This window comes from Mytilus edulis, chromosome 13 (assembly GCF_963676685.1).
Source record: "Mytilus edulis chromosome 13, xbMytEdul2.2, whole genome shotgun sequence".
NCBI lineage: Eukaryota > Metazoa > Mollusca > Bivalvia > Mytilida > Mytilidae > Mytilus > Mytilus edulis.
In genome coordinates, this window is record NC_092356.1 from 48493932 (window position 1) to 48516858 (window position 22927).

The 22927-nt window shown below is 32.8% G+C and overlaps 1 protein-coding gene across 6 annotated transcripts in view; it reads left to right on the forward strand.

Annotated features, from left to right (window-relative positions):
• The window catches only part of LOC139500792 (uncharacterized), a 35895-nt gene extending 33657 nt beyond the window's left edge, over positions 1-2238 (forward strand). For all 6 annotated transcript variants that reach the window (XM_071289655.1, XM_071289650.1, XM_071289656.1 and 3 more), the window contains exons 2-3: positions 42-383; positions 1433-2238. In XM_071289655.1, coding sequence (XP_071145756.1) covers positions 66-383; positions 1433-2134 — 1020 coding nt within the window. In that variant the 5' untranslated portion in view covers positions 42-65 and the 3' untranslated portion in view covers positions 2135-2238. The remainder of the gene's footprint in view (positions 1-41; positions 384-1432) is intronic.
• Positions 2239-22927: the final 20689 nt, after the last annotated feature.

Consider the following 22927-nt stretch of genomic DNA (forward strand, 5'->3'; position numbering starts at 1 on the left):
ATTTGATGCTGACCAAAATATGCTTGTTTTTCCTATTTCAGAAAGGTTTCTAAGCCCACTTCAACATGAGGAGGATAAACTTGACGATAGTGTCCATGCTAGTTACAATTGTGATCCTCTTAGTATATCTGTCTCTGTTTACCCAAAACTATATTACAACTGGAGATGACAACCTGATATTCAAATCAGAACACAATATTAAAAGTAGTAAATCATCATCAATTAATCTACCAAAGGACTACACAAACAAGTTTCCAGAGATCATAGATCTGATCAGAAAAATGAATGTATCTCCTCTACTGGTTACCCTTATAAACAGAGCTTACCTACCTTTTGCTTTCAGTTGGTTATGTAATACAGAGCAAATGGGTATTCATAAACAGGTATTATTATTATCTAGATTTAAACTCTAACAGAAAGATTATTAGCATGGTTAGTGTGGTCGTTTTAAAGAAGTAATTTTGAAAACTATTCGCGCGCTCTCTCTCTCTGTTTGTGAACTGTAAATATAAAAGTCAGAATATGTGGTATGATTGCCAATGAGACAACTCTCCAATAGTGATCAAATTACTCAGAAGTTAACAACTATATAGCTCACTTGACGGCTTTCAACAATACCGCATAGTCAGAATGAACGATAATCAAATATGATACATTATAACAAACGTACAATTCGAAAGCTAAACATTAAGCATTATGATTTATGAACCCGTTTTCCAAATTCAATAAAGGATCGTAAAGGACCTTTGAAACGCGTATGTAGATTTTAGTTTTCATAAAACTGATATTCAACAGAAAACATAAAAACTTTTCAATATGAAAATAAGAAGATGTGGTTTAATTGCCAATGAAACAACTCTCCACCAGAGACCAAATAACATAGAAGGTAATAACTATTATGTAGGTCCCCGTACGGCATAGACGGAAATAACTATTATGTAGGTCCCCGTACGGCATAGAAGGATGTACTTAGGTGAGGTTTTGGACTTCGTGTCAAATGTTCGGACTCCTTGGTGTTTTTCCATACAATACAATGTAAATTATTTTGCCCCATAACACCCATTTATGATTTTTATATAAGACTTAATAGCTCTTGAAAGGTCATTAACCAAAATTTTAGAAGATTCTTGATTTTTTTTCTTCTGTTTCCAATTATTACCAATGCAAATATAAGGTAAACGTCCGAGTCAGCCTTTTCCCGCCATATTTTAAATCTCAAATATCTCGAAAAGGAGGTCCATGACCTATCAATATGTTTCGTTTATTTTTTTCCTTAACAAATGCTCTACCGGCTTATACTAATAGTATCAATTTTAAATTCTTGATTTATTAATTTTCACATTACCTCACTCAAGTACATCCTTAACAATAAATTATTAACCTATACTAGTACCTAAGCCTTAATGAATAGTATTTCAAATTTACATTTCAGGTTTTATTCATTACAACAGATGAAGAATCCAAAGACCAGCTAAATAAATTATGGCCAAAAATAAACGTGGTAGCCATTTCTGGAATGTCAGCAGTGTCGACCGACCAATCTTATAGTCATGCTGGATATATACGTCTTATGATACGTAGGACACAAATATTACTAGATATTTTACAGAATAATATACCAATATTTTTGTTTGAGGTAGATTGTTTATGGATAAGAAACCCTGTTCCGTCATTGGTCAAAAATGAAGGATATGACATTTTAGTAAATCCGGTTTCAAATCGACCAGGTGTGGTTGCTGGTGGTTTCATATATATGTTTCCTACTAATGCAACAAAATTCTTATGGACTGAGTTAAATGCCAAGTTGCTTACATTTGAGAAAAAAATATCAAATTTATCCCCTGAAAAGGGCATACCTGAAAGTGAGAATGATCAAATGTATTTATCAGATCTTGTAAAAAGACGAGTTAGTGGGTTGAAACCTAAATACTTACCGTTAGATCAATATGCAGATGGCAAATGGTATTCATTTCCAGAAAACACAAGAGCAACATTAGATCCTTACGTGATCAACAATAACTGGGTTATTGGTAATAAAAATAAGATTTCAAGAGCAAAATCATGGGGACATTGGTTTATTCTATCGGATAATACTTGTGATGGTGAACAGGTTAAAAAGATTGTAAAACTTTGATAAATGCTCCTAAGTACTTATGAAACAGGAAGTTGTTTAATCAATATGTCTCTCACTTATGGAAATCAGGAGTTGTTTAAGAAAAATGTATCTTACTTAAGAAACCGGAAGTTGTTTAATCAAATACTAATCGTTGGTGAATTGCTTAGATTAAAGAAGGTGGATAACTCGATAAACTACAATCAAAATAAATTAAAAAAAAACAACATCCATTTGAGATTGACGTGAGGTCGGTCTTTAATGTAGCCTGGCATCCCGGCCCAATCTAGCTGCGCGTCGCAAGGGCCAGGAAGGGAAAAAATACCACGTGATCGATTCAGTGCCAGTTGACTTTGAATCTAAAGTGAGGCTGAATAAATATTTGCATAAATTTTGATGTTTGATGGAAACCAGCAATTTCAAACCAATGATTAAGAAACATTGCTTCTGATTCAATTAATTTTGCTCTCAGATTGACCAGTCCCCATTGTCAGTAATATAATAAAAATAAATATATATTAAACAGAAATACAATACCAAAGGTAGATTTACTAATAAGTCTAGGAAAGATGGATAGCGCATTCTCAATAGAAAGGAGTAGGTCCGGTAAGGACCGATTTTGGCCTCAAATTTCAGGTTCATCTGACATAAGATTTTGAACACTTTTTAAACACTTAAGTGTCTATTTCAATGGAATCAATTAGTTTATGTGAAAGATTTTAACTGATTTAGTCATTAAAAACGATCTGATTCAAGCTCAAATATGAAAAATCTACAAAATATGCCGGAAAATGTCACTTTTTAGATGGTTTTTGTCAAAAATGAAAGTGGTCGCATCCGTGTTCATCCTCAACCTTTATATATGTTATGTATCATCATCAAATACAACTTACATTTCAATATTGAGGATGAACACGAATACGGCCACTTTTGTTTTACACGAAAACAGTCTAAAATTTAACTAAAATGATAGAATAGTGAAGATTTCAGTAATTTAGCATGACTTTATGGTGCTAGTTCCCGATATTTGTGCATTGTATTGTCAAAAACAGGCCATATTTATGTAGTACAACCATTCTACTGTCCAATAAATAACTAATAGTTTAAATTCTAACAATTTTGTAAAACTGCTTTATTTTGGGGCCAAAAACGGGTCTTACTGAACCTACTCCTTTAAAACAAAGCCAAAAACAATTCACAAAGTATTAAACAGAAATCTATGATTTAAGCAACACGAACCATACTACGGCTTGCGCTTAACACAGAATCGCATTTATGTATACGACACTTCTCTTTGAATGTCTTAAACCTTGAAGAAGAAGGGGGAACAAGAATGTGTCCTCAGTACACGGATGCCCCATCCGCATTATCATGTTCTATGTTCAGTGGACCGTGAAAATGGGGTACAATCTCTAATTTGGCATTACAATTAGAAAGATCATATCATAAGGAATATGTTTAATAAGTTTCAAGTTGATTGGACTTCAACTTCATCAAAACTACCTCGACTAAAAACTTAAACCTGAAGCGGGACAGACGGACGAACGGAAGAACGGACGGACGAACGGACGAACGAACGAACGAACGAACAGACGGACCCACAAACCAGAAAACATAATGCCCATAAATGGAGCATACTAAATGGATTAATATCAAAACTTATCCCGCATGCAGCTGTGGCTATCCAGCCGAAGATTGTAATAAATTTTTTTTTCGAATTTCCTACTTTTTGCCTGTTTTATACCCTTTAACTTCCCTCATCGCATAGAGTTAAAAAGACAGAGGTTGCGTATTTAATCTTCCCAAATAAGTAACAGTTTGATAATGATAAGACAATAATAATAAATGTTGATGAGGTTAAATAATTGAACGTGACAGCGTATTTGTACATGGAGCTGGCATATCAGTTAACTGCTAGTAGTCTGTTGTTATTTATGTATTCTTGTCATTTTGTTCATTTTCTTTGGTTACATTTTCTGACATCAGACTCGGACTTCTCTTGAACTGAATCTTAATATGCGTATTGTTATGCGTTTACTTTTCTACATTGGTTAGAGGTATAGGGGGAGGGTTGAGATCTCACAAACATGTTTAACCCCGCCGCATTTTTGCGCCTGTCCCAAGTCAGGAGCCTCTGGCCTTTGTTAGTCTTGTATTATTTTTATTTTATTTTCTTGTGTACAATTTGGAAATTAGTATGGCTTTCATTATCACTGGACTAGTATATATTTGTTGAGGGGCCAGCTGAAGGACGACTCCGGTTGCGGGAATTTCTCGCTATATTTAAGACCTGTTGGTGACCCTCTGCTGTTGTTTTTTTTTTTGGTCAGGTTGTTGTCTCTTTGACACATTCCCCATTTTCATTCTCAATTTTATTATCCCTATCGAATGAAAAGAATCATATCATTTAAACTAGTATAATTCCAAAACTACCTTAAAACTGTAAGAGTCAAGTAAGGAAGCCGGAGTTACTGGAAACAAGTGATGTCAGGAAAATGAGTGATGGCAGGAAAATGAGTGATGGCAGGAAAATGAGTAATGGTAGGGAAAATGAGTGATGGTAGGGAAAATGAGTGACTCATTCTATGCTTTTTTTCATTTATGCCCTCTGCGGAAACTGTCCTTAGCTTTCTTATACAAAATCATTCCCGATCAAGTATTTCGGCCTTTGATCAACCCTCATTGTGGTCTATGAGTGTGATGGTAAGGTTTTTGAGATCAGCTTTGGCGTGCTCAGGTTATCACAAATGACGACTTACGGGGAGGTCGGACTTGCCGGTGTAGTCTTTGTTGTATACCTCCTTCAGTGTCGATGTGGCATGCAGTATGTTGACGAGACAGAGCAGCCATTCAACAAACGCATGAATGGTCATCGAAGAGACTACACCTGCAAGCCCGACCCCAGTTTTATGAAACTCGTACACAATCCATTAAACCCCACTTGAAACGCGTACAGAGTTAAAATTTGAGAACTGTTTCATTATTCTTTCTAGAGTTATTGCAGAAGTTTTATAGCGGGGGCATTTGTGTTCTCGTTCACATTCTGCATGATATTATTTGTTTTCTCTCGTAATTTTTTGTTTGTGTGTTGTACATACATTTCTGTACAGACAGTTAACATGCAAAAACAAGGAAAAAAGTTGCTTTCTTCAAATAAAGAAAAGCAATATCGCTGACTGGTAAACAAACATGTGTTGCTTATTTTTGAAATAATTGAATGTTAAAAGAATAAATTAATCATGTTTAAACACCTTTTTTGAAAATATGTATAATTGTATGTATATTCTTGACCAAGTCAATAAAAAGCACTATTTGACTTCAGTTGTAAATAGATGATTGTGTACAGCTACCATTTGAAATAACCTTTTAAGGGTTGATTTTTATATATATTACTTTGGGTGAACATAATTGGTATATTTTCGTGTTTGATATACATTAGTCTAAATCCTATTACAATTCCTAGTTTCTGCAACCCGGACGTCTAAAGAGAATTTCACAGCCAAATCACAATATAAATTTCAGTATTGCGCTATAATCTGGATGTATTTATTTTTATCTATTCATATCTTCATATTTTGTTTGTTGGATGCCTTCAATTACTCGTATACGCATTTCTCTGTACTCATGGTCGAGGTGGCATAGATAAATTGAAGTCCCAAATGCCAGGTTAAGTGTAACTCTATGGTATGCGAAACATACGATGTTTTCGTATTTTGTTCGTGTGCTTAACACACCAGCCTGTTAGGACATCTTATATACTGACAAATATTTCGGTCTCATATAAAACATCTCAAAGCTTAAGGATTTCTTTGAGTTACTCTAATCCACCAAAATTTTCTACAGAACATTCATATATAGTTTTGAAGATTTTGCTTTTCAGAAGTTTTATAAATACCTGATCATGAACATGCTCTCAAAAGACAAGTGTGACAAAACAAGACAAGATAATTTTATTCTTTAAAACCACTGTGTATACATTGTTACAAAGAATAAAATAAAAATACATAGCATACAAAATAAATAAAAAGTGTGAAGCTATTCTCAAAAGAACCAATATACATAAAAAGATAGGTTTGGTAAATATAGATTCCACCAGTGCATCGAGTGTAATACGATATTTATCTACTCGTGACAGTTAAATTTTCAAATTTAAAACGCGAGGCTCGCCGAGCGTTTTAAATATTTAAAATTTAACTGTCGAGAGTGGATAAATATCGTATTGCACGAGATTTGGTGGTGGAATCTGTTTCTCTAATAATTTTTAGACGATATGCGGACACTCTTATTCCTTCTTTTCGAACGACCTGCGAAAAGATGTGTTCTTTCTATGCGACGTCATCAGGCATGGTCGCCTTTTTTCATGACGTCACAATAGGAATTTCAGAGGAAAACAAGAAAATTTTACGTCATAATCGAATTTTGACCAATGAACATCTGAGATCAAATGAACCACACGTTGATTAAATAAATATAATCAACGGGTCTGGAAAAGGATAAATCGAGTAAGAATTAGAAAAAGGTAAATACACAATTATTTATTATAGATACTATTATGCTGAAATGTATAAGTCTAGTCTACAAAAGACTCATCAATGCATGACACTTGAACAAAAAAGTGAAAAAAAGGCCAAAGAAAGTACGAAAATTGAGAGATTTGAGGGCCCAAAAATCTGAAGGGTTTTTCCATATATAGTAATATAGTCTTGGGGGTAGGCTGGTTCTCTCCCTTACAACATTATATTATCAGAGCAAAACAGATACAAGACAGGGAACCGGTCAATCACAGGAAAAGGAGTGTAGAAAATCCCTAGTTTTTCAAAAATTTGGAAGTTTTTATAAAAGCAAAGTCACTCAATCATATAAAAAAAAGAGAAACAATTAAAATTAGAGGTCAAAAACATTAATGGTGAGACTGCTTCAAAACCACATTTCAGGCGCTTTATTTTTGGAGAAATCTGAATTTGTTGTTCAGAAATGCGAACAATCACATTCCAATATTGAAATTAATACTTATGCAGCACAAAAAAAAATATATATTGAAAACAAACACACTGAAATTCTGGATAAGAACATGCATTTGCGTCATCAAGTTTATTTTTCTATCCTAAAATCCTATTCTGCATTCGGATTTCTAACTTTCTACCTCGAGAAGTTTGGCTTCGGGTCCATTTTCATTTAATCCGGAATCCATTATTCATTTTTCAATATTCAAATTTCCCCTGATTCTAGACATGTCGATCGTGCCGCAATGACCATTAGAGGGATTATGGTTGCCAAAATACGAGTGAAAATTAAGAAATTACCAATTTTGAATAATGGAATGGACTGCTGCAACCCTTTAGCCCTTAATTATAGATATGCCTTATACCTCGTTCGAAAGCTTATCAATAAAGGAACAAAGGGTACATAATCAATATGTTCCAACGCCTATTAGAGGAGTATAAATGAAGGACCTAAAAAACGAAATACGCGTGAACATTAAGATATAGCTTATTTTGGAATGGATTGCTGCAACCCTTCCGCCCATAATTAACAGATATATATTATACCTCATTCGAAAGCGTACCAAAAGAGAGGAACCAAAGGTTTATAGTCAATATGTTCCGCAACGCCTATTAGAGGAGTAACGGAAGACCAAAATGTCAAAATACGCGTGAACATTGAGAAATAGCTCATTTTGAATAATGGAATGGACTGCTGCGACCGCCAGCCCCTAATTACAGAAAACTGTATACACCATTTGAAAGCGTATAGATAAAGTAATAAAATGGTTATAAACAATATGTGCCGCAATGACCATTAGAGTACGTTGTTTACATGTTTGATGAAATCATCCTGATTTTGTTGGGATTCAATCCATTTCATGTAAACATCATCGATGAAACGGAACTAAGACTGAAGGTTTGATAAAGAAATTATTTGTTTTTCTAATTTGCTCATGAAAATATTGGTATAAGACGGTTCCAGTTTCATATTGTATCTCTTTAGATCCGTACATAAATATTGAACAAAAGTAGCTGTGTAAGAATTTCATTTTGTGACTTCCCAGCCTTGTGTTTTTTAATTAAAGAATTAACTGTACGGGATACCTCTACAAACGTAGAGACGATTTTTATAAATTTCTTTTGAATAATTCCAAGTATCTAGAAACACAAAAACCTTAAAGCAGATAAATAGGTCACATTGTATAATGGAAATAATGTCGTCGTTTCCGACCTTACTTAGCGACATCGCCACAAAGTAATATAAGAAGAAACATGCCTTTTTGGTGCAGGACCTGTATTATCGCTATTATCGCGTCAAAATAAATATTCCAAAAATATTTGTCAATCAATGTTCAATTATTTCTAACGCTTTTATATTTATAAAGGCATTTCTCTGTGAAGTTATCATGCTTAAAATACTTGTCCCTAGACCTCACGGATTCAATAACCACGAAATCAATCGATCTATTCCCTGGTGTTTGGAAAGGTAGAATACATTTCAAACTTAACATTTTTTCCTGCAAATGTAATGATTATGCGCATAAATGTAATGATAATGCGCGCAAATGAAAAGATAATCCGCGCAAATGTAATGCACCGTTCGTAATTGGTTTGTAAAACATATTTCCTTCTGATCACGTTCATCTCCCCAAAACTACACATTTGTATTTTGAAACAGGTGTATTGGTACATTGTATATGTTCCGGACCATCTGAATATTTGGACCATACGCGTATGGTCATGACCATATGCGTATACTCATATGGTCCGACCGTACCGTATGGTCGGACCATGAGTATAATACTCGTTTGGTTATTAACGGGCCGGGCCATATGAGTATTTAGACCATTTAGGTATTTTTTCAAATTACATTATAAACGTTTCAATAATACAAAAACTTTATCTAAAAAAACAATGATGATTTCATGACAGTTTGTTAATTTTATAATTCAAAAATTACGTAAAAATTAAATATTGATGCCATAGTTAGTTTTCATCGCTAGTTACATTCTTGCATGTAGGCTTGGTGTGACATTTACTGCCACACGATATCATGGCTTTTTTGCATTTGCGAGTCTTGGTAGTGCACGATCCTTTTCAGTTGTACCTTTTGTTTGCGAGTGAAAAGCTAGCCTTTTTGCAGCTGCGTACAGTGATACCGAGGTCTTTGGCCATTCTGATCTCTACGATGTTTTTTAGAAGCTCTTACTATATATCTCAAATATCGCAAAATGACTGCAATACACCATATTAAAATTATGTTACTTTCCAGTAACTTCTTGTGTAACAGTTCATAAAGAAATTTTGGGAATTTAATTATTTAAGTCGACATATCGCCATTCATCCGTAATAACAAATCGGCAATGGTCATCGGTAATGGTCATCTGTAATGACCATCGGTATAAAATGTGTTTATTATAGTTTTGACAAGTAAGTAAAATAAACTTTGTGAAGCTTGTAATCTTTTTTTAGCTAATCTTTTTATCATAATATTATAATAAAATTACCTATATGATAGCGTCTTTTTAATGAACGGTCATACCATATGAAGAGTTTAGAGGTATTAAAAGTAAGCTGTAACAGAATGTTAATTACCCCGACCATACGAATACGGTCGGACCATACGCGTATGGTCGGACCATATGAGTATATATCCATATGGTCATGACCATACGCGTATGGTCCAAATACTCATATGGTCCGGAACATATATATGTTCATCGAATACGATTTTGCATCTATTCCCTCAATAATTCACTTTTAATATATACATAAATCTGCCAAATTTCATGCTTGTAGCAGGATGTGCACAATTCGTCTGAAATATGATTGTAGCCTCCGGACTATCGGGTCTGTAAACTACCAGGAAAATCTCACCGCATGAATCTGAAAATCCTACTCAATAGTTGTTTTGTCCACTATTTGATTGGCCTATTCAATTCATATAAAAGACCGTTGAGTTTCATTGGTTGGCATTTAATTTTTATTAATTATGTATATTACAAATCATAAACATAGCTTCGCTTTTCGTGCATTGAATACGTTAATTCGTGAAAGAAGGCGATATGTCCTTGTGGTTTCCATATAGATAATATCGGTGATATTTTATCGATATCGATATGCACCTTGTTGCACCGTTAAAGTCCACAATTCCTCTAAAGTCAACACCACCGCTAAAGTCCACAACAAATGTCCGCTAAAGTCCACAACGCCGCTTAAGTCCACAAACTTTCCGCTATAGTCCACAATATGACCTCCGGTAAAGTCCACAAGAAAACGCCGTTTAAGTCCACAATAACAAGTTCCGCTAAAGTCCACAAAAAAGCACCGTTAAAGTCCACACATTTTTTTTTTATTATCTAAAACATCAATTCGATTTTTTTTTATCCCGTTAGTTAAGATAATTGATGCAAGCTATACTTTATTGTGGTTTTAACATGGGTAGGCATTATATTCGTGAATATTTTGCCCGAGCGATAGTGAGATGTTACTGCATTCTTCAAGTACTGTTTTTTTTATGCCCCATTTAGTATGCCCCATTTATGGGCATTATGTTTTCTGTTCTGTGCACCCGTCTGTTCGTCCGTTCGTCCGTCCGTCTGTCCCGCTTCAGGTTAAAGTTTTTGGCCGAGGTAGTTTTTGATGAAGTTGAAGTCCAATCAACTTCAAACTTAGTACACATGTTCCCTATGATATGATCTTTATAATTTGGATGCCAAATTAGAGATTTATCCCCATTTTCATGGTCCACTGAACATAGAAAATGATAGTGCGGATTGGGCATCCGTGTACTGGGGACACATTCTTGAATCTTTTCGTATTCTTTGCATATAATCCCTTTTTGACGTAACTGATGTACAAAGCAAATGTGCCTCCTAATCTATAACATTTAAACGGCATTCATTCGGACAACAATCTTGATAATATTATTAAACAAAACAAAACTAAGTATATGAATACTACGGAGCCCCGCTAGGGACATGCAAAGAAAAAAAAATATATTGTGCGCACAACTTAATATATTGTGCGCACAACTTAATTATATTGTGCGCACAAAATAATATATTGTGCGCACAAAATAATATATTGTGCGCACAACTTAAATATATTGTGCGCACAACTTAAATATATTGTGCGCACAATTTAAATATATTGTCCGCACAATTTAGATATATTGTCCGCACAATTTAAATAATATTGTGCGCACAATATAAACATATTGTGCGCACAATATGATATGGTGTGTGCCCAAAATTAGGAAAACAGTTTTCACTTGACTATGAACTCATTTTATTGATCACTCAACAAGGTTAAATGTTCGTGGTTTAGACGAAATCTCAGATACTAAATGCAATAGTTCTTCTATATTTGGTTGTATGAAAAAAATTTAATGTCTAAATGTCAACTTGACAGGTGTCATCTGACCTTGACCTCATTTTCAGGGTAAAGTGGTCCGGCAAAGTATTTTTTTTTGATGTGTTTTGGTGTATTTCTCGGATACAATAAGCATTTCATAGCTAGATATATTTGATGTACGGAATGTTTGCTCATTGTTGAAGACCGTACGATGACCTATGGTTGTTAATGTCTGTGTCATTTTGGTCTTTTGTGGAAAGTTGTCTCATTGGCAATCATACCACATCGTCTTTTTTATATTGTATGGTGTAATTGTCTATCTTGCAATAATAGTAATCTGACCTTGATTTTATATTTATGGTTCGTGTTATTTGATTCGACTTGTTTGGTCTATTTTCAGATACTATAAGGAATAAGTGAACTTTATTTGTTTTGTAGAATGATTTTAATGTATATTTAGACAATATACGTATAGTGTCTTGAAATATGAAATTTATTTGTATGAGGCTTAGAAACGGGAAAATGCGAGGTTCTACCGACACTATATGTATATTGTTTTTATACTGAAATCGATAAAAAAAATTAAAAAAAATAAAAATATGAAACAAATATTATTAAAAAAAAAGTGTTTGGAATTTCCCCCTTGGGGTACCATTTTGGGATATTTCCCTATGAGCGTAGTCTAGGCGGTAAGCATTGACAATTTAAGGAATTAGAAAGGGAAAATGAATTTAATTAATAACATTTGATAAACATGGTATAAAAATTGCCAATTTGAAGACAACAGGTTTAAATTCATAAAAGTTTGACCATTGTTACTACACATTGTCATGGTTGTGACGTGACGTTGTAAGTAGGCGGGGCTTATAGGTGAGTTGAGGTCATTGACGTATAAAGCTAACGTTTATACGTATAGCTTTATCTGTATAGTAAAATAGCTGATTGCAGTATAAATATATATTTTTCTGACCTTGACTTTATTTTCATGGTTTATTGGTCAATTTTAAATATCTCAGGATTGGTCTATTTTTTAGATACGATAATAAAGGTATAGTTTAACTGTATTTAATGTACAAAATAATTCTAAGGCGCGTATGTTTTATAAGGTTTGTTTCTCAGATACATTTGGTTTTTCAATACAGCAAGAAAATCTCGCACCCAAAGGCGCGCTTCAGCTGGCCCATAAACAAAAATATGTACTAGTTCAGCGATAATGGACGTCATACTAAAGTATACTTTTAAAAGTGTTTCTCGTTTCTCGTTAAGTGTTTCTCGTTTCTTGTTTTTTATATAGATTAGGGCGATTAGGCCGTTGGTTTTCCGGTTTGAATGGTTTTACACTAGTAATTTTGGGGACCCTTTATAGCTTACTGTTTGTTGTGAGCCTAAGCTACGTGTTAAAGACCGTACCTTGACCTATAATGGTTTATTTTTATAAATTGAGACTTGGATGGAGAGTTGTCTCATTGGCACTCATACCACATCTTCCTTTATCTATCCAAAATATATAAAAGAAACTAAAATTAAAATTCATAGAAGACCAACACAAAGGCCAGAGGCTCCTGACCTTGGACGGACAGAAAATTGCGGCGGAGTTAAACATGTTTTGTGAGATCTCATCCCTCCTTTTGTACCTCTAGCCAATGCAGATAGAAAAAAACCAGCAATACCGATAGTAAAACTCATTTTAAAAGAAGTTTGTGTCCGATGTCAGAATAGGTAACAAATGAAACTTAACAAAATGACAATGATACATAAATTAACAAAAGGACTACTAGCAGTTACTGAAATGCCAGCTCCACACCTCAATTAAACTGATTGAAAGATTATGACTGTCTTAATTATTTGAATATCAAGCACAATCCCTCCCGTTACGGGTTGCGTATCATACCATCATAAAATATATGAGAAGAATAAAACCCGTATTTGTATGAGCTATGGTGTATATGTATTATGTTGTCTCATTGGTACTCGCATCGATCGCGATCAATCGGGCCACAAGTTTTTGAATAAATGTATTTTTGAACAAAAATAGATACTATCAGTGACCTCTTGCCCTCTCTTCTTTTAATCAGAATGAATCTATAACTTGGCCTGAAACATTTGTACACAACTCTTAAAAAAATTCTAAATCATAATTAGCATACTGTTCTATGTCGGAAACTTGTTATTCAGTGGTAGTCGTTTATTGGTGTGGTTCATATATGTTTATCGTTTTGTTACAGTCATTTTGGGCCTTTTATAGTTTGCTGTTAGGTGTGAGCCAACGCTCCGTAAAGAAGACCGTACTATAACCAATAATTGATAACTTTTAATAAATTATGATTTGGATGGAGAGCTGTCTCATTGGCACTTATATTGCATCTTTTGATTTATATATATGTACTCAGTTTTATCTCTATTTGATCACAACTTCATGGTGAATTTCTTAGACTGAACACACCGTCACATTTCAATAACGAACAGTACATTTTGGGTCAAAACCGTATTTAATCATGAACAAACATAGTCATCTTTAATGATAAAAAGCTTGTGTACGTGTATTCAGTTTTCAGTGGATTTGACTTACTCTACACTTTTACAATGATATGTTTAGAGAAACCACATTATTCATTTAAGTTGATGACACTAAAACTTCATCATAAACTATAATCAAATCTTTTACCATAAACAGAGACGGACGGATGAACGGACGTAAAAACTTAAATATAATAGCCATCTCTACAGTATCGTCGACGGAGCATAACAAAATCAAAGTCGTGAATTGAGGAACATGTCAGTCTTGTGTCAATAAAAACAAAATATTGAGATTTTCAGAAATAAAGTATAATGCATAAGTGTAATTAGTAGTTGCATATTTGTTACAAGACAGTCTACATAGGTTTGATAGTGTCCTCGCTCTATTGCCAAGTATGTTTCAAACCGTACCAATAAACTCTGATATAAAGTAGAGGCTTCCGACGATTTTGTTGGTAAACCAAGTTTCAGACGAACTAAACGTAATTTATTTAGTATTCATGTCAGGAGTCGATTCAAATGCACTGATGATTTTTTGCTAGAGTATTTCCATGTAATCTAGCCCAATTTCAAAAGGAAACCTTATGCATTTATCCATTCTTTCACTTTAAAAAGGAGACATGTGTAAGGTCAAACAATTTAACGCACACTATATTATGTTGTGCGCACAACATATTTAATTGTGCGCACAATATGTTTAAGTTGTGCGCACAATATATTTAAGTTCTGCGCACAATATATTTAAATTGTGCGCACAATATATTATTTTGTGCGCACCATATATTTAAGTTGTGCGCACAATATATTATTTTGTGCGCACAATATAATTAAGTTGTGCGCACAATATATTAAGTTGTTCGCACAATATATTATTTTGTGCGCACAATATATTATTTTGTGCGCACAATATATTTAAGTTGTGCGCACAATATATTATTTTGTGCGCACAATATAATTAAGTTGTGCGCACAATATAATTAAGTTGTGCGCACAATATATTAAGTTGTTCGCACAATATAATTAAGTTGTGCGCACAATATATTAAGTTGTTCGCACAATATATTATTTTGTGCGCACAATATATTATTTTGTGCGCACAATATATTATTTTGTGCGCACCATATATTTAAGTATGTGACGTCACAACCAAACCTACGGCAAGCGACGCTGTCAAAAATGGCCGCACCGGGAAATCAGCCAATTTGGTTCCGTGTGTTTCCACCAGAGGCAGAGCAGGACACGCCATTTCACGGAGCTGCATCTGGACCAATCAGGATGCCAGCTAGAGATTCACCTCCTATTCTCTACTTTTATCTACTCTTTTCAGTGGATCTGATAAAAGAATTTGTGAAGCAAACAAACAGGTACAAATTTCGAAAGATTTTATTCAGAGATTTTTTTCTTATTACTCAGTTTTCAGCGATTTCTAGTTTCGGAACCAACGGAAATGTTTTTTGCCGGAAAGACGATCGATTATTTTTAATTATTGAAAGTAAAAAAAAACAGAAACACACAAAAGGACGAGTCAAACAAAAACACAATAAAGGACGAGTCAATGAAAACAAAAGTTTTTCACGGGAAAAACGAGTGATAATATTCCAATAAATTGAATAAAATATGTTTTTGGATGGGTTTCACTTATATGACAATTAACATAGAATAATTTTGCCAGCTAAAATTATTCTTTTATTAAAGATTCTTTCCGACGGACATAAAACTTGGCAAGGGGAAAGACGGCTTACATTAGGATTATTTCCTCCGGGCATACATGTAAGTTAGGCTTATAAGCGTGCTTTTTTCTCATTCTTTTTTAAATTTAATTGAACATAAACTCTCAATTACAATCATTATAATTTTCAGATATGCTTCAGACCTGTATGACAGAACAAGACTCCAGACTGGTAGATTTTCCAGGAAATGTCAGTGGAGAAAAGAAGGAAAGCTAACAATTTCCGAGTTCAAGGCTTTTTTAGGCGTCCTTTTCAATATGGGATTAAATAGGAAAAGCTCTATAAAAGAATATTGGAATCGAAAAAACATGTCTCAATCTACTCCATGGTTTAGAATGACTTTTGCCCGCAATCGTTTTCAAAATGTTTTGAAATTCTTGCATATTGTAGACTGTAAAAAGATCCCGGCAAGAAATAACCAAAACTACAATCCGGCTTCAAGAGTTAAACCATTAATTGACTTCGTGAATAGAAAATTCCTGTACTACTATAGACCAAGACGGGAGTTGTCAGTTGACGAGACGTTGGTCGGAACAAAAGGTAAAACGGCAATGTTGCAATACATTCCGAGCAAAAGATCCCGCTTCGGAATAAAATTCTGGGTTCTCGCGGAAGCTGTTACAGGATACGTTTTACAAATGCACATTTATCTCGGCAAAACTTTTGAACCCGCTCTCCCTGCTGGTACGTTACAAGGAACAAACGTGGTAATTATATTGTTACAATCTGCTGATCTGCTTAATAAATGGTATCATGTTTTTACGGACAATTTCTTCTCATCCTTAAATCTTGCAAGAGCACTCCTTGTTCAGAGAACCCACCTTACAGGCACTTTACGAAAAAATCGACCCATGCCTAACATGATTAAGAACGCTAATCCCGATCCCGGACAGACAACTTATGCAAGACAGGGAAACATACTGTTGTGCTCCTTCCGAGACCAGAATCGACGTAAGCAGGTAAAGCCAGTGTCTACGTTTTATAGCGCTATCCAAGCAATGAATGCAAAACCACTTATCGTTAACGCGTACAACAACTTCATGGGCGGTGTAGACCTTTCGGATCAAATGATGGCATTTTATAACGATCACAGAAAACAAACCAAAGTCTGGAAAAAAATCATATTACACATGTTTCACAGAATACTGCTTAATTCTTATATCCTGTATTATCAACACACATCTCATAACCCAATATTAACAAGATTTGAATTCGTCAAACAAGTAATTGAAGGACTCACTGAGGAACATCTATCAAATAGACAGCAGAATCCTGGACAACGACAAAAAATACGAAAGGTAACGGAAAGGAAAGAAAAAGACTGTACTGTGTGTTCCGACAGGAAAAACGGCAGACGAAGAAGAGCAAGGACCGAGTGTTCACGTTGCGCGAAGGGACTGCACAAGTTGTGTGTTCATAGACACGAATGTTAATAATGGAATTATGACTTTCTTATAATTTTTTTGTGAATTATGATAAAAAATATTCTTGTAAAAACATAAATGAATTAAAAGCTGTATTTTTATTTTCTAATGACAAGGTTTTGTCTTTCTTTAACTTATGGAACGACCATTTAAAACTCGGAGGAAGGAGAGCATGTTTTTTTTCGGAAATAAATAATTTGATTCGATCTACTTGAATAAAATAAAAATCTGGCATTTAAGGGAAGAAAACAAGCTGAAAGGAAATATTCAACATAAATTATAATGCCAAACTATGAGGAAAATGTTGCATCACGTAAAAAAAAAAAATTGATCAGAGATTTTGTTTTAGCTTAAAGGATGATCCCTTTGAGACGGACAATTTAACTTGCAAAAAGGGGGCATGGATTTTTCGTAGAAAAACAAGGCAAGAAAAAAATATTTGAGAGAGAAATTTTGCGATAAAATATAATTTGTTGCTTCGTCTTTCAAACATAATAGTTTGAGACAAGAAAAAAACACCCTTTTTTATAAGTTAAATTGTTCATCTCTTTCAAACTCAAAACGATGAAGAAGTACACAATCTAAAACGAAGAAAGTACAAAAACAAACAAATGCATAGTTTTCGAACTGTCAGATATCTGTTTGCATGTTTAAATCGTCAACAAGTCAGCTCTATCTATCCGTCTTCTTGTCTGAAAAATGCCTCTCCGCAGAACAAATTAATCCCATTGACGTCTATGACGTTGTATAATAATTACGTCTATGACGTTCTCTCGAAAAAACAACTTTATGTAGGGCCGATTCTTGGCACTCAAAGGGAGTAATCACAAATATTCCTGGCACTCAAGGGGTAATTTTGCTATGTTATCTTATATTTCATTCCCTTGAAATTTGAAAGCTTATGAGGGGAAAAAAGTTCCGTAAGATTGTGTTATGGTTTATTGTTGTTTTGTCCTTGTTTTTCTCCAGTTTATCTGTTGGTTTGTTTTGTGTGTTTTTTAAGGGAAGGATAATTTTCTGATCTAATCTTATTAAAATTCTTTTTTTTTTTGGTTTTACATGAACTAGGTTTTTTTAAGGGTTGAACCTTTTTGTGTGTATTCGTTGTTCATCTGTGTTTTGATATTTGTGTTTATTGTTTTGTTTATTTGTGTATTGTTTGTTTATTGTTTTGTGTTTTGTTTTTAATGTTTATTTTGAGTTTTGTTTACTTTGTTTATTGTTTTTTTTTGGTTTATTATTGCTTTTTTAATTATTATGTTTTTTTATTCATTGTTTTGTTTATTTGTTTATTGTTTTGTTGTTGTTTATTTTGTGTTTACTTTACTTTGTTTATTGTTTTCTTTTTGCTTTATTGTTGTTTTGATTTTATTGTTTGTGTTTGTTTTTCATTGTTTTGTTTATTGTTTATTGTTTTTTTGTTTTCGATTTTTGTTTTTAATGTTTATTTTGTGTTTTGTTTACTTTGTTTATTGTTTTATTTTTGGTTTATTGGTGTTTTGTTTTTGTTTTTGTTTTATTGTTTTGTTTTTATTGTTTATTGTTTATATTTTTTGTATTCATTGTATTGTTTTTGGTTTTTTATTTTAAGATTTAACTACTTTTCATTGTTTTTTATTTATCATTTGTAATTTTATTTGTTATTTTGTTTGTGTTTTTTTGTTGTTATTCTTAGGTTTAAAGGGGGAGGGGTTTTGGGGTTTACATTTTATTTGAAAAGATAAGACAACAGTGCACAATAAAATCTTTATTCAAAAACGCACATCGCAATTTGGGACTGGTCAGTTGGTTAGGTACTATATTTTTTTACGTGCAACGTATTCCATGTCTCAATTGGTTAGGTACTATGCTTTGAATCACGTGCAACGTCTTGTCTTAAGGCTGTCGACGGCGGGAATGACTCCCACAAGCAGCCGTTGCTACGTTTTATTTTCAAGACGCGGACGTGATAGAGAGCGCCCTGGAGACATAAAAACAAACATGGCTGACAAAGGACATTGTGTTTTCTGTCTTTTTCTTTCATGTTTAAAAGAACAATGAACAAGAACAGAATCTTTAAATAAGGAATCGAATAATAAGTTCAAGTCCGAATTTTCGGACTCTTGTGTAATTTTCTGGATTTGTAGCAGTTTTTGTCCTATATTTGTTGAAATTGATTTGTAGACGCCCTTTACGATCAAATCGTAAGTTTTTTTTCTGGAATATATATAAATCAGTGTAAGGGTCTGGATGGAGTTCTTCATATCTGTATTCTTTAATTTTGTATATTTTATTTCTCTCTGCTCTTTGATGATGTTGTGGTATTGTGTTGTTTTCCCGTCGTTTTTGTTGTTGCTATTTCTCTATTAGTTTGTTTTGTTGTTTTTAGAGAAAGGGGTAATTTTGCTATGTTATCTTATATTTCATTCCTTTGGAAAGCTTATGAGGGAAAAAAAGTTCCGTAAGATTGTGTTATGGTTTATTGTTGTTTTGTCCTTGTTTTTCCCCAGTTTATCTGTTGGTTTGTTTTGTGTGTTTTTTAAGGGAAGGATAATTTTCTGATCTAATCTTATTAAAATTCTTTGTTCTTTGTTTTTTTCATAAATTAGGTTTTTTTTTAAGGGTTGAACCTTTTTTTGTGTATTCGTTGTTCATTTGTGTTTTGATATTTGTGTTCATTGTTTTGTTTATTTGTATATTGTTTGTTTATTTGTGTTTTGTTTTTAATGTTTATTTTGCGTTTTGTTTACTTTGTTTATTGTTTTCTTTTTGGTTTATTATTGCTTTTTTAATTATTATGTTTTTTTATTCATTGTTTTGTTTATTTGTTTATTGTTTTGTTGTTTATTTACTGTTTGTTTATTTTTTGTTGTTTATTTACTGTTTGTTTATTGTTTTGTTGTTGGTTTTTTTTTATGTTTATTTCGTGTTTACTTTACTTTGTTTATTGTTTTCTTTTTGCTTTATTGTTGTTTTGATTTTATTGTTTGTGTTTGTTTTGATTTTATTGTTTGTTTGTTTTTCATTGTTTTGTTTATTTGTTTATTGTTTTTTTGTGTTTCGATTTTTGTTTTTAATGGTTTTTTTGTGTTTTGTTTACTTTGTTTATTGTTTTATTTTTGGTTTATTGGTGTTTTGTTTTTGTTTTTGTTTTTGTTTTATTGTTTTATTGTTTTATTGTTTGTGTTTGTTTTTCATTGTTTGTTTATTTGTTTAATGTTTTTTTGTTTTCGATTTTTGTTTTTAATGTTTATTTTGTGTTTTGTTTACTTTGTTTATTGTTTTATTTTTGGTTTATTGGTTTATTGGTGTTTTGTTTTTGTTTTATTGTTTTATTGTTTTGTTTTTATTGTTTATTGTTTATATTTTTGTATTCATTGTATTGTTTTTGGTTTTTTATTTTAAGTTTTAATTACTTTTCATAGTTTTTTATTTATCATTTGTAATTTTATTTGTTATTTTGTTTGTGTTTTTTTGTTGTTATTCTTAGGTTTAAAGGGGGAGGGGTTTTGGGGTTTACATTTTATTTGAAAAGATAAGACAACAGTGCACAATAAAATCTTTATTCAAAAACGCACATCGCAATTTGGGACTGGTCAGTTGGTTAGGTACTATATTTTTTACGTGCAACGTATTCCATGTCTCAATTGGTTAGGTACTATGCTTTGAATCACGTGCAACGTCTTGTCTTAAGGCTGTCGATGGCGGGAATGACTCTCACAAGCAGCCGTTGCTACGTTTTATTTTCAAGACGCGGACGTGATAGAGAGCGCCCTGGAGACATAAAAACAAACATGGCTGACAAAGGACATTGTGTTTTCTGTCTTTTTCTTTCATGTTTAAAAGAACAATGAACAAGAACAGAATCTTTAAATAAGGAATCGAATAATAAGTTCAAGTCCGAATTTTCGGACTCTTTTGTAATTTTCTGGATTTGTAGCAGTTTTTGTCCTATATTTGTTGGAATTGATTTGTAGACGCCCTTTACTATCAAATCGTAAGTTTTTTTTCTGGAATATATATAAATAAGTGTAAGGGTCTGGATGGAGTTCTTCATATCTGTATTCTTTAATTTTGTATATTTTATTTCTCTCTGCTCTTTGATGATGTTGTGGTATTGTGTTGTTTTCCCGTCGTTTTTGTTGTTGCTATTTCTCTATTAGTTTGTTTTGTTGTTTTTAGAGAAAGGGGTAATTTTGCTATGTTATCTTATATTTCATTCCCTTGGAAAGCTTATGAGGGAAAAAAAGTTCCGTAAGATTGTGTTATGGTTTATTGTTGTTTTGTCCTTGTTTTTCCCCAGTTTATCTGTTGGTTTGTTTTGTGTTTTTTTGAAAGGAAGGATAATTTTCTGATCTAATCTTATTAAAATTCTTTGTTCTTTGTTTTTTTATGAATTAATTTTTTTCAAGGGTTGAACCTTTTTTGTGTATTCGTTGTTCATTTGTGTTTTGTTATTTGTGTTTATTTTTTTGTTTTTTTTTTGTTTATTTGTTTCTTATTGTTTGCTTCTTATTTATTTAGTTTCTCTTGGTTTGTATGTTTAAGTTATCGATATCGACGATATCAACGATATTCTCTAGTCAATATCGACAAATTATGTTCCAAATGTCTATCTTCTACATCCTCATATGTTCATGTATAAATGATAAACGAAAAGCAAATATGGCAGAGAACAACTGACTACAAACACCGAAACAGAGAGATTTAGCGTATAGTCAGGCACTTTGAGGATGTTGCAGGGTTTAACCATGGAAGTATTATTGCTTATTGATACATTGTTGCTTATTGATACCATGTTTGGTATAATTGTATATTATTGCATTATTATAATAAAGCACCTTTCGCCAAACACTATTAGTTGTCAATTATTATAATACTTCCATGGTTTAACATACTTATGAGCGTTCATCCTTGATTTAAATGTAGGACGCGGTGGTGTAGCATAATTAAATACATACAAGTCGGATAAAACAGATGAACAATGTTTGAATTATCAAATCGTCAACTTCAAGATTAACAACAAAAAGACAAAATAGAGAAAATTACGGTCTCAAATACGTGCTGTCATTTGTCAACGTATAAAGATCTATAAAGTTACAGGATAAAATCGAATATACATGTACATGAAACAATGTCATTATGAAAATAGTACTACTTGAATTACTGTCATTATGAAAATACTTGAATTACTCGTGGATTGAGATTAATGGTCTTTGACCCATGGAGCTAGCAGTACTTTATTGTATTATAGACTAGATCTTTATTGTATTATAGACTAGATCTTTATTGTATTACAGACTAGATCTTTATTATATTATAGACTAGATCTTTATTGTATTACAGACTAGATCTTTATTGTATTACAGACTAGATCTTTATTGTATTATAGACTAGATCTTTATTGTATTATAGACTAGATCTTTATTGTATTATAGACTAGATCTTTATTGTATTATAGACTAGATCTTTATTGTATTATAGACTAGATCTTTATTGTATTATAGACTAGATCTTTATTGTATTATAGACTAGATCTTTATTGTATTATAGACTAGATCTTTATTGTATTATAGACTAGACCTTTATTGTATTATAGACTAGATCTTTATTGTATTATAGACTAGATCTTTATTGTAAGTTTTGTTTGGTGCTTTTTTTTTCAAGTATGGTTTAAGTCTTGAATCACGTTTCCACAGTTGCAAATATATATCCTCCAAAATCTGCTTCAGCTCTTCATTTTTTTGAGTCGTCAAAAAAGTAAAATCACAAAAATACTGAACTCCGAGAACCAGACAAAACTTAAAACGGAAAGTCATTAAT